Source organism: Ictalurus furcatus, chromosome 8 (genome assembly GCF_023375685.1).
Source record: "Ictalurus furcatus strain D&B chromosome 8, Billie_1.0, whole genome shotgun sequence".
Classification (NCBI taxonomy): Eukaryota; Metazoa; Chordata; class Actinopteri; order Siluriformes; family Ictaluridae; genus Ictalurus; species Ictalurus furcatus.
In genome coordinates this window covers 12,437,971-12,451,372 of record NC_071262.1, presented here as the reverse complement: position 1 = coordinate 12,451,372, position 13,402 = coordinate 12,437,971, and the positions used below count along the sequence as shown (strand labels likewise).

The window sequence follows — 13,402 nt, the reverse complement described above, 5'->3', positions numbered from 1 at the left end:
TCTCTTTTTATTTTTTTCTCTCTTTCTCTGTTTCTTGCTCTCTCTCTCTCTCTCTCTACAGTTACAGTGTGTTTTGCTGTACAGTACTTACTGTTGTTGCTTATGATACTGTGTTTATCTGGTTTGCTTCTTTCTCATCCTTTTTTCTGTTTGTTTTGTTTGTTGTGATGAGATTGGTTTTGTTGCTTTGAGCGCTTTTCTCTCCCCTTCTCTAACCCTGCGTTCATTTTGTTGCGGCCCGGCCGCAGTCCAGGATGACGCTGCCCCAGGTACCCAGGAGTACATTATGTTGCGGCAGGATTCCATCCATTCAGCGGATATAAGGAGTAAAGGCTCCCCCTTTCGTGCTAAGTGTCATGAAATCTTCTGCTGCCCGCTGAAGCAAGCTGTCCTCAAAGAGAACGCAGAGCCTGAAGGTTTGTTTGTAACTCATCCATGGATATTTAAAAAACCCCTCTGTGTTGCGTATGTATGCTTTTGTGTAGCAAGGGCTTCAAGCCTGCACTGTCTGGAGGTTGTATGCGTCTAATGTGTGTATGCGCGTATGTCCCTTGAAGCCACATTCCCTCAGGCAAATGTAGGCCTTAGGTTTGTGGTTTCCATGAAATGCATGCAGCAATAAACAAAAGCCAGAGAGAATCACGGGGGTCACAGAACACTGCTGCTCTCCTGCTTTCCCCTTCCTACCACTCCTGCTCTCTTTCTACCACTCCTGCTCTCCCCTTCCTACCACTCCTGCTCTCCCCTTTCTGCCACTCCTGCTCTCCCCTTTCTGGACAGCTGTCAATTATAAAATAAAGCTATAGCTGCCTTCAGGGTGTCTGCAGGTGCTTCAATCTTATTTTGTTTTGTTATACAAATAAAATGCCTTATCCTGGTATTGTATCCTGTCATATACAGTACAATTAAACCTGTTGTGAAAGAATTTGACATCTCCCCGGTGTGCATATAAATATATATATAATTAGCTGCCACTTTCACATGCTTTCAGCTAATTACAGCTACTTGCTGTAAAATCTGACATTCTGAATCTTCCAAAATGCACTACTACTTGCAGCAGTCTGTTGAGGAAAACGGATTACTGCAAAATTTTACGCTGTCAAAAGATATACATATTTACAGTCTATCTTAGAGTATATAAAGCATCTATATATTTGAAGTTATATTATTAAGCCATTATTGTTTAGGAATTACTGTAAAACTATCCGTTAAGTATATAAGTATGTGAGCGAGGATTGTGAGCTCAGAGCCACCGACCCTCTGGCAGTTTGAGCGGTTAGTTTTTAAGGTTACACGACTATGACCATTTGATGAGATCTTCAAAAATATTCAATCTTACTTGAGGGTACATGCAGACAGCCTGTGCGTAATGTTACAATTGAACCGTTTTATATTCGTCAACATCCTCTATTTCTCTATTTGATATCCCCTGACCGTCTCTGACCCTGATTTTTCTCCTCTTGCTTATATCCCTTCTCTTCTCCAATGTGCGTATAGTTTACCTGATGGCTGCTACTTCCCTCTGCCATGAAATATCCCATTCCATTAGGCTATTCCTTTCAGCTTCTCTTATGGGAGATACAAACAAATGTAATGTAGCACATCTATGTTGGCCTTCTGCACTTCTGAAAGGAAGGAGGAATTTTTTTGTCCTCCCTCTCCCTGCACCCCTTTATTCACAGTGCTTGCAGATGCATGAGGGTTTGCTCATGAATGTCGTGATGGCTTAGAACACAGGATAGGCATGTGGCTGAGGTCATGCATGTTCCAAGATGGCCAGAGAAGGTGAGCTTTGCTTTATGTGTTAGCTTTGTATGCATTAGAGACCTGTAGAGTTTAAGGCTGAATATGAAAGTGTTTTCCTTTTCAGATGTTTCAGGCCTCTGGGTAAGCCATCACAGCTTATAATTGAAATCACTTGCAAATACACATGTCATTAAGTGGAATGGAAATCTAGAATGATAAACCATTAGCTTTCAAAACAACCCTGTATATTGCATATTTAATGAGTTCTATTTACCTATATTACTGTTGGTGATGATTAGCAGGGAATCGCTGAATGCGTGTGTCATTCATGTCAGTGTTTTCTTCAGTGTTTAGTTAAGCTGTTAAAAACAGATTATTTTGTGGATGAGGCTGCATGTCAGTGAGAGACTACAGATTTATTATTCAGTTTAACTCTGGCTGTGCTCAGACGTGACTAAATTTCCAACTGAGGGCGCATGCATCTTATGTAACGTTCTTGATGGTGTCATTAAGATTGTGGAGACTGATGCATGTCTGAGCGTGGGGTCTGTGTGCAGCAGCTCAACTTCAGGAAAGCAAGCAGTATATTCACAGTAGCTTCATATATTTCATGGGCACATAAAGGCATCAGATTGTGCTACCAGAAATAGAATATGCCTGTGTTACTGATTCCTAATATATTCCTCTAGCTACACACACACACACACACACACACACACACACACACAGACTGTTAATCCAGCTCCTCACAGATCCAAAGTTCACATCAGCTTCCTCTAACCACAGCAGCTCCTCTCTCTATCTCTTCACAATGTCACCTCCCCTTTTCATCTCTTTCTCTAGCAAAGCATAGATTCAAATATAGTCATTTGTTATTAATTGAACTTGTCATCAAGCAGCATTAGAGTAACAGCTTATCCTGTACAAAATCGCTTAATTACATCATTTAAAATGCATTTACTGCATGCAATCCTCACAGGAAATCATTTTAATTTGTCTGTGTGATTTTATATATTTGTTTATATATATTTTTTATGTATATATTTGTTTATATAATTTGTTGGTGGTGATTATGAACTTCATTTGTCTCAGATAGGAAAATAAAGCTTAAGGTTTTATTGGTTATTGCTTTGCAACCTTTATCTCTATTCGTCATATAACCAGCACAACCATTTCAGTGAGTAATAACACTGAGTTTCTGACTCTCCAGTATCACTGCCAACTGGAATAAAAATTATGTCTTTAGGACTGTCCAAAATGCTTCCTTTTACATCCCCACACCTTGATCGCTCACACACCAGAAGTGCACATCTCCCTGATGTCACAAAAGTGCTGACTTGGAGGGCCACAATGCTTATATTGCCATTTGAAACAGGACCTTCTGCACTGAAACACATTTGTATATTTGCATTGACAATACAGAGAGGTGGTTTATGGGTAATATCGTGAATATAATTCTTTAATCTGGCAAACCTAGTGTTGCACCAATGCAGCACTATAATGAGCACAAAGCATCCAGAAAGTGATGTGTAGCAAAATGAGAGAAGGGTCAAGCTGTAGGACATGAAATGCGTGCTCACGCATGAGAGCATGAACCAAATTACGATGCTAGACATGCAAGTTGTTATGCCTACAGTGTATGCATTATGCTTTTTCTACACAGAAAACGGAAAGCAGCCAATTAAACTTGATTAAAACATATCAATGTCATATCTGTTTACATTCATGTGGCATTGTCATGTGACCTTTGATGTCATCATAGACACAAAAATCTTAAAGGGATCACCAGATTAAAGTAACCGCACTAACGGTAAAATGCACATTAGGAAAGTGTTCGCAATTTAAAGTGGGCAGTGTTAACAGGCTGAGGTAAATTCATAAAACCGTTAGCTTGGACGGCTAAGGCTTGAACGAGATCACAAAAAGGTTTCAAATGCTGTGACAACTGTTTTCTTGTTTAAACGTTCAACAAGTTAACAGTTTATTTGAGTATCGTTAAAGAAGTCTTGTTTAACCAAGGTTTTAGTACTTAAAAAGAGCCAACACGATGTCTTCCGCCATTTAAAAAAAAAATTTTTTTAGCTCGTCCGCTCCAGTCCTGTTGCATTATGGGATTTTTGACTCGCATAGTGTCCATGGGTTGCAAACTGCAAAATCTCGCCAGAAGCAGTACGCCATACAGGTATTTCTCACCTACTGTTTCTGGCCTACTAAGAATTCGGACATACTACCCCTCTGACATACTGCTTTTCGCCTATTGTGTAGTACGTGATTTCGGATGCAGCTACACACTTAGTTACAATGTTACCTATCAAGCACGATTTAATGATCTGTTTAGCCTCTTCCATAGTTTTGCAGCCTTTGTTGTAAACAATATTGTTTGGATCAGGAGTTCTGTAATTAAGTTATAGTCAGTCTCCTCTGTTCAAACCTCCTGTAACAGCTTCGCTGAGCTTAGCATCTTTGCTTTCAATTCAGTTACCCAGCCACCCCCTGTTAACCGCTTTTTCATTACAATTATTAGACAAAACAGTGTCCTGTTTCTTAATCAACATTTCTTATTATGCATGATGTGCAGTACTTTGGTCAACACTCCTGTTGGTTTAATTGTGCTATATAAATAAATTTGACTTGACTACCGTCACAGCAATTTAAAAGTGAGCTTAGTGGTCACACAAGCACATACATATACAGTACACAGTGTAAACAAACACCCTACTGGACACTGCAGAGCTCAGAAGAGTCTGAGAAGAGAGAGATCAAACATTAAAATCGATATCCATAAGTTAAAGCTCTATACTCTATCTTATTGTCTGTAAAGATGTTGATGACGGTGCACACTGGTGGTTCAGTTTTTATCAGTCTTTACCAATCCAAAACCTTTAGCACTCTTGTCACTCTCACCCACCACTCTCAACTCTTTTAATTGTCATGATGTTATCAAACAGAGAAAAGTTATGGCTGTGGTAATATGGGTAAACCACATGAGCTCAGTGGAAGGCCAGATGGTAGTGGAATAGAGACAGAGGCTGTTAGTCATGTCAGCAGATTTTCTGCAAGCAGGAAGCTGAGATACATGTCCCCTGTAGTGTGTCACACACACCGAGTGTAGTTTATAAGCTATTGTTGCAATTCAGGGCAGTATCTTCTGTAGCTATCATCTTCTGACTATTGCAGTTCATAGCATCTCATCATCTACGGGTACCAGCCAGGACGCACTTGGCTTATTACCTTTCATTACAGTTTACTTAATCCTTCACTCTCATCCTCAATTAAACACAACACACACACACACACACACACACCCCCCAAATCTGTCAAGAATAACCCAATTTCTTCTCAAGATGTGAGTTCTCCATTCCAACCAAGGCCTTTTGCTTTATGGTTGTTTCCCCTCCATCAATGAAATGATGTGACTTATTTTGTTTCTGGAAAGACCAGAACTTACTTTAGGAGATGTATAGAAATCATCTGGGTTACGCACGTAACCCTGTTCCCTGAGAAGGGAACGAGATGTTGCGTTTAGCATAACACTATGGGAGCGCCTCTTGCACGCAACCGGCATCTGAAGCTTGTGTAAAATCATGCCTATTTATAGGCCTGCCATGATCAGTTGACGTGGCAATTAAGCCCGTCGCGTGATATAAATATGGCACCTGTGAACCGCGCCATCAGCCTCTATTCTCTGAAGTGAAGACGCAATTCACAGGCCTGCCCTGGTATGACAAAGCTACGCAACGTCTCGTTCTCTTCTCAGGGAACAGGGTTACATGCATAAGTCAGACGGAAACGGGAACTTCGACGTTGCGTTTAGCATAACACTATGGGAACGAGAATACCCACTCCGTCATAGCGAGGGTATGGCCTGTTCAAAAAGACGCAAGTCCAAGGGTCACTGCAAGACACTTGAGCCTGGGGTGCAATGAATATCCAGGCTGTAATAATGAATGAATGTGTGTGGTGTAGACCACCATGCAGCAGCACACACATCCTGTAAGGATACCCCTTTGGACAAAGCCTTCACGGAGGCCACCGCCCTAGTGTGAGCCCTGAACCCTTATGCCCAGAGGCGTAGCGAGACCGCACATCTCATAAGCAGTAGAGATTGCTTCCACTATCCAATTAGAGATGCGCTGCTTTGACAAAGCATCACCTCTTCTGTCACCACCAAAGCAGACCAGCAGCTGCTCCAACTTACGACACTGGCCGGAGCGGTGGATGTAAGTACAGAGAGCCCTTACTGGACACAGCAGGTGCATTCTCTCTTGCTCCGGTGTGGGGAATGGAGGAGGGCTGAAAGCCTGCAACACCACAGGGTGGGCAGCCGATGTAGGCATTTTAGGAATATAATCTGGCATAGGATACAGGAAGGCCTTGGCTAATCCAGGGGCAAAGTCAAGGCAGGAAGGGGCAACAGAGAGAGCTTGTAGATCTCCTACTCGCTTGAGAGATGTCAGGGCCAGCAGAAGAGCTACCTTTAGAGTCAGAAGCTTCTCGGAGGCTGACTCCAAGGGCTCAAATGGGGCCCCTGACAGACCTTCCATGACCATAGAAAGGTCCCAGGAAGGTATGCGCGGCCTGCAGATGGGCCTCAGCCGCCTGACACCACGCATAAACCTCGAAGTTAGAGGATGTTGCCCCACAGAGGCTCCATCAACAGGGGCGTGGCTGGCCGAAATGGCGGCCACGTAAACCCTGATTGTAGAAGGAGTCCACCCCGATGAGAAATGTTCTTGTAAGAACTCCAGGACTGTAACTATTGCGCAGTTCACTGGGTCTACAGTGGATCCCTGCGGATGGGAATCTCCCAAGGAGTGCCATCTAGCAGGGATATTATCTCTGAGAACCATATTTGAGCTGGCCAATAAGGTGCTACTAGCAGCAGACAGACTGTCTTGGCGAACTCTCGCTAGAACTTGTGGGAGCAGAGCGATCGGGGGAAAAGTGTACAGATGTGACCTCGGCCACATGTGCACCATGGCATTCAGCCCTAATTGTGTGGGAGGAGTGAGGGCGAACCACAGCGGGCCGTGTGTTGTCTCCTCGGAGGCGAACACATGCAGTCCCACTTGGCCAACCTCGCCATATGGACTCCATCACTTGTGGATGAAGCCACCAATTCCTGGGCCTCAGCCCCTGCCTCAACAGGATGTCTGCCCCCATATTCCCAGAATGTACATTGCACTCACTGACAAACTTTCCTTCTGCCCAGAGAAGAATTAGTTGCGCCTGCCTGAACAGGGGGCACGGACATAATCCTCCCTGGTGGTCAATATATGAGACCACCGATGTGTTGTCTGTAAACACATGGTGGCCTCTTTATTGAGGAAGAAGGAATTTCAGTGGTAGAAATATGGCCCACATTTCTAGGCAATTTATATGCCGCTCCAGATGGGGGCTGCACTAGAAACTGTGAGCTGGACAGCTGTCTAAGACAGTGCTCCAGCCCGTGAGGGAGGTGTCTGTCATTACCGTCTTGCTCTAAGGAGACACCCCTAAAGTGTGACCCAAGGCTAGAAACCGGGGACACTCAAATTCTCAGAGCACGTAGGCATCTCCACGTGACACTGGTTATTCTCAGAGGTTTCGTCCTTCGTCCTTGGACGAAACCCCCGACTTCTCAGCCACCACTGAATGGTCTCCTGTACAATAGGCCCGTAAGCGCCAATAGTCTTCCAAGATCCAGCTTTATCTTGCTCAGTGTTGATAGGATTGACCCTACGCATGTTGGGGATAGAAACGCCCTCATCGTCGTAGAATCCTTATAACCCCTAGAAAAGTTGTCCACTGCACTGGGGAAAGCATACTTTTCTGAGGTTCAACCTGAGCCCCAAGCTCTTCATGTGGGCGAAAACAACATCTTGATGTTGAAACGCCAGTTCCCTGGATCGTGCTAGAATTAACCAGTCGTCCAGGTAGTTTAGTACACGGATGACCTGGAGTCACAATGGAGCCAGAGTGACATCCATGGACTTTGTGAAGGTGCGAGGGGATAAAGCTAGTGATATTTCTATGTGGAAATATGCACCTTTTAGATCTATCGTCACTAACCAGTCCTCAAACCGATTCTGTGGAATGATAAGTTTGGGTATCAGCATCTTGAACCTGTATGTCCGAAGAGTACAGTTCAGATGACACAGATCTAAAATTGGCCACATACTCCTATTTTTTGCGGACGAGGAAATAACGGCTGTAAAAACCTCCCTCCCTCAGGGAACGGGGTACATGTTCTATAGCCCCTTTGTCCAAGAGGGATATTACTTCCTGTGCTAACGTTGGGCTCTGGTCTGTGGTGAGCACACCTCTGAACCGGGGGGGTCGAGCTATAAACTGGACCCGGGAACCCTTTTCTACGGTAGACAGAACCCATAGAGACACTTTTGGCAGTAGTTTCCATGCTGCCAGATGGTCTTTTAGTGACATTAACTATTCCACATTCTATTGGAGGGAAAGCATCAGATTTTCGTTGCCCTCTGACTGCTCGCTGACCAGAGAACACTGAAAACTTGGGACCGCCATGGCTAGGGGAGAACCTACAGTAGCACTGGGGGCTAACTTCCTCAACAACCTCATGTCCCCTGATACATCCCTCCACGGCCCCTCAGGACCACTCTTCTTTGCCTGCTTGGCCTTTATGACCATTCTCAGATCAGACCTAGTAGCAGGCCATGTCTGTGGCCGCCCAGTTCCCCTGGCTGTCTGTGGGGGTTGGCAGGCTGCCATACTCGTCTTCTGGGTCTCCCTCGCACTAGTGCTGGCCCGGGCTCCACTCGTGGATTCCCTGTTTGAACTCGAGACAACAAGGAAGGAACTGGCTGAATGCCGCCATATGTCGAGCTCACTCAGCAGGAGTGCTTGGTAGGCCTGCAACAGTGTCATTGTCTGCAGTGACCCACAAGCAAGACTACTACCGCATAGGCCTTGCCCACCAATGCCACGGTGGCCTTACACGGTGGCTTGGATGGCAAAGCCGGCCCCTGTAATTACCTGCCGTCGATGGAGAGAGGTAGCTCACAAGCGCCTCCTCCACCTTCAGCATAGCTAAATAGCCATGCCATTCATTCCCCACAATGGCCAAATCATCCAACATCGCGGGGTTATAAATACAGCTTATGCATTGTTTTCCCCCAGAAGCCTGATATTTTGGCACACACTTCTGGAGTTTCTGCATTGTGAGGGATTTACTTTCACTGGGGAGAAAAAGGCTCATCCAGCCTTAGTAATCACTTCAAGCAGCTCTTTATATGCGGCTCTCAGTTTTTGGCACATCCTTCTGGCTCCTTGGAGTCAGAGAGGAATTATTACTATTATTTTTGTGTGTATGTGTTTTTTTTTCTTTTCCCTTTGGCTTTCCATAGCGGAAGGAGGAGTCGCGACGCAAGCTCCAAAATCCAGCGGAGAGCCGAACCCGGAAGACAGAGCACGAGATAGAGCAGTGCTTGTCTCCGGCTCCTCTTCCGGATCCATAAGAGATCCCCCGAACCTGAGACGGCTAGCTGCCTCGGCAGCGGCCGGCCCAGATCCGCGAGGCTCTGAAACCCAACTCGCTTCGGCTTCCGAGAAGAGCATGAGTCGCGAGCCGAGCTGCTTAATGTAGGCATTACCATGCGCAGCATCTCGAGGCTGCCATCGCATGCTACACCCCTAGACACTTCACCCAGAAAGTGTGCACTATTCCACGTGATGAAACGGGAGCAAGCTGTAACACACTTCATGAATTCTCTTACTCATTTTTCTCTCTCGCTCATTCCTTTTTTTTCTTCTCTCTCTTTTTTTTTTAAAGGGATAGAAAAGTTCTGAGATTTTGAGAAAAGATAGCGAGGAAATTAAGTGTCTTTTTGTTTCTTTACACAAACAACTGACATGCAGTCTTTCGCTGAAGATAATAAAGGCTGATGGCGCAGTTCACAGGTGCCATATTTATATCACGCGACGCGCTTAATTGCCATGTCACCTGAACATAGCAGGCCTATAAATAGGCATGATTTTACACAGGCTTCAGATGCCGGTCATGCGTTAACTCCCATAGTGTTATGCTAAATGCAACGTTGAAGTTCCCTTTGAAAGGGAACAGCAAAGCGCACATTTTAAAGGTTTGCAAATATGGATTATATGCGATGGCTAGATGGACAGTTAAAAACAATATATCACAAAATCTGTATATAAAAAAAACTTGGATATAATGTAGATTTATACACCGGGTCGGGAGGGTTACTTTAAACATGTATTCCGTTACAGTTACAAATTACTTCAATGTAAATAAAGTCAAGAGAAAAGCAATAGGATCTAAAATACTTTTATTTAGAACTTATTTTAGAGATTAAAAACATGTTCAATGTTTCAATTTGTTTTAAGAAAATTAAATAAATGAGTAAATAAAAGATCACTGTCCCTGAAGCGGGGAACATTACATCACAAAAGCTATGGTGACCATATTCTGGTTTTCCAAAAAAAGGAAAACCTTTTTTTTTCGTGTCTTAATAGCATTCAAAACAGTGTTACTGTGAATGCAGATTTTAATCATTTTAAATGATCCCCCCCCAATCATTTTATTATAACAGAACACAACTATTTCTTTAACAACATATTGCTACACTGTCATTTTTCTTTTTCTTTTTTTTTTTTTTACCCCTATTGTGCATGGGTACACTTTAGTGGAGTCTGGGGTATAAGTGTATTTTGTATTTCTTTTTTTATTTATTTGGACACTCTGTCATGGTGCTGCAGACACTAAACTGAACCAAACTGATGGATGACCTGGGGAGAGGGAGAGAGAGAGAGATATCGACCGACTGTAAAGCCCGCCTACCGAGAAAACTGATGTTAGTTGACACAAAGAGAGACCAATCAGTATGCACGCTGTGCCACTCTCTCACAGTGCGCTGTCTAACACTCGCTCTCTCGGTTTCTCTAGAGACTATCTACCATTAGAAATAGAACTCTCTCTCGCTCGTTCTCAAAAACAAATCGATTTCCGGGATACTGTATATAATTTGCAGGCGTCAGGGAGCCGCTATTAAAATGTGGGATACTCCCGCATGTCACGTAAATCAAATAATGGAGGTTAGGATGGATGCACGTGCAGATAAGAGCTTTATTATACGAGAGATAAGTAAACAAATCCAAATCGTGAAACATAGGCATGGTCAAACAGACAAATGGTCATGCGATTGAAAAACGGGCATAAATGAGGCAAAACAGAATTGGAAAAACGAGGACAAGAACAGGATCAAAACTATGGCACAGAAACAAGGAACAAAGGCTTGGCACGGTGATGACACTCAATACTTCGTGAAGTACAATGAGACACGAGGGGTTTAAATGACAAACTTAATCAAGGGTGAACACAACAGCTGAGACTAATGATGACACATACGGGAAACAACCAATGACAATACAGGGGTGGAGACAGGACAGAAATCGTAACAGATGCGCGTGTAGAAAATAGACAAAGTCAATGTCACTAAAAAAAACGGAAGCGCGTTCACGCTGCGAGCTTTGCTCGGCTTTCAGAGCGCTGCGTGCTCCAGCGCTTGCACGAGGGGAAATCGTGACACCGCAACTTCAATTGGGATGTCTGCTATTAGCACTATTAGCATCACATAAATATATATAAATCCCTACATTCCTCTGAATGTCCATGGAATAAAATTAAATTATCAGAGTATACATTCTGCCCCTTCTGCCATCATTTGCACATTTGAATGGCCATGTAATATGAAGCAATGTGATAACATTAAATTAAAATTGGCATTGTTTTGACTCAGGACAGCTTCATTTGCTGCTATTGTCAAGCAGGGGCACCGCTAGGGTTTCTGGGTCCCCTGGCTAATTTGTACTCCGGACCCCAAGCCCCCACCCCCCAATTACCTTTTCTTACTGCCACATGTAAAAACAATCATTAACAATAAGCATAACAATTATTGCATATTCAATAAGAGACTATAAAGAACTAAAATTGAACAGTTTATTAAATTAACTGAAATGATGCATTTATAACTATATACAAATAACTATATATACAGTACAAGTAATTAACATTATTGTACTCTCTCTTTCTCATACACAGACAATATAGAAGCTCTGTCTGGATGTCTTTATAAGCTGTCGACTTGTAATTTCTTATTCCCCAAGTACCAAGAACAATAAAATTTGCTATTATTATTAAAATTATTATTATTATTATTATTATTATTATTATTATTATTATTCATTGAGTGAATAATTTTCCCACACGAGCTGCCCCAGAAAGAAATGTGGAAATTGGCTAAAACAGTTACAGGATCATTGAATCAGTGAGTTGATCTCAAGAATCAAATCGGTTCTATTCATGAATGAATCATTCAGACTGGTTTTATCAACGGGATTCTCCAATTCGTTGAAATGAACCGACTGAAACAAACGATTCACTCAGGAATCGGACATCATAACAACACTTCTCTCATAAACTCACTCGGGACAATTAAAGCATATTTTTATAATTACATAAAATTTCGATTGATTCCTTACAGAAAGCTGTTGCAAGGATTCGGAAAGCTTGAATGTATACAATGCTGTAGTAGTTCTATTGTCGCTTGGTGCTTTTCCGTCCTTTTGAAGCTCAATGCTCCATTACTATTGCTCGATTCCTTGGAAAAACATACATTCTTTGAAATATTGTGTGATAAATATCAGGGTGAGCAACTGATAGCATTTCTATTTTATGTTAATTATAACAGCTTCATACGGGCTAGGTTCAGAATCATAGCACAAAACAGGGAGCATAAATCACCTTATTTTTTGAAAAACTGGGTGACTAGCTGTCTTCCTTGTCTTGCTCTCTCCTTTTTTCATGTTTTTCGTTCCTCTCTTGGTATCCCAAATTCTGTGTGTGCCATCTCTTGCCATCTACCCAATGCATGTAAAGTGCCACGTTTCTGAATAGTCTTACAGGGACACACACATGCACAGTCTGAGGTCATTCATTATAGTGTGCTTCTTAATAGAATATTTAGCAAAAAGGCATTTAAATTACAAAATCAAACAGGAAAGTATGCGGTTCTGCTGGGCCCCATGTCTGACCAGGGCCCTTAGAATCGTCCTAAACTCCCCCCGTTATGGCGCCCCTGTTGTCAAGCAACTGTTTGATGGTGCACACAACAGCACTTCACCTTCGTGCGCTCACTGAGAGTAGGCTAATGGTTGAGAGACAGGAATTTGGCCAATAGTTGCTGCAAGCCTTTTATAATCGACCAATTGGTGTGTGAAAAGGTGGGAATTACAGAACGGGGTTAAAGCGATGCAAATATGAGCACATATGATGCAGTATTAGACCATAAGCACATCATAATGAAATTAAAGTCGAATCCCAGACATTTTCTCAAATTTAGAAATCCCGGCCGGATGTTTTTTAAGGTCTGAAGAAGTGGACGTTCAGTCACCCTAAAAAAGCATTTCAGAGAACAATTCTACTGACAATACTGAACAATTTCTTCTGTTCATTTCTACCAAATTAACTGTGCAAAATTTATTTGCACATGCACCAGGAGGTTGTTCATGTGAGCCACAACTAGCAAGAGAGAACCAGAACTATAATCAAGCAGCTGTCTATACTGTGTTGTGTCAAAAGATTAACTTCTTTGGTATTAAATGAAAAAAGTGTAATCCTGATAGTATT

General features: G+C 42.9%; 1 protein-coding gene across 3 annotated transcripts in view; it reads left to right on the top strand.

Moving 5' to 3' along the window:
- fgf13a (fibroblast growth factor 13a) overlaps positions 1 to 13,402 on the top strand; it is a 137,865-nt gene that overhangs the window by 58,519 nt on the left and 65,944 nt on the right. Inside the window, exon 3 of one of the 3 annotated variants that reach the window (XM_053630850.1) lies at positions 249 to 416. The exons of 1 other annotated variant lie outside the window; for it this stretch is intronic. In XM_053630850.1, the coding sequence (XP_053486825.1) occupies positions 249 to 416 (168 nt within the window). Of the gene's footprint in view, positions 1 to 248; positions 417 to 13,402 lie in introns of those variants that run through there. One more of the 3 variants, XM_053630852.1, reaches the window with a different exon arrangement.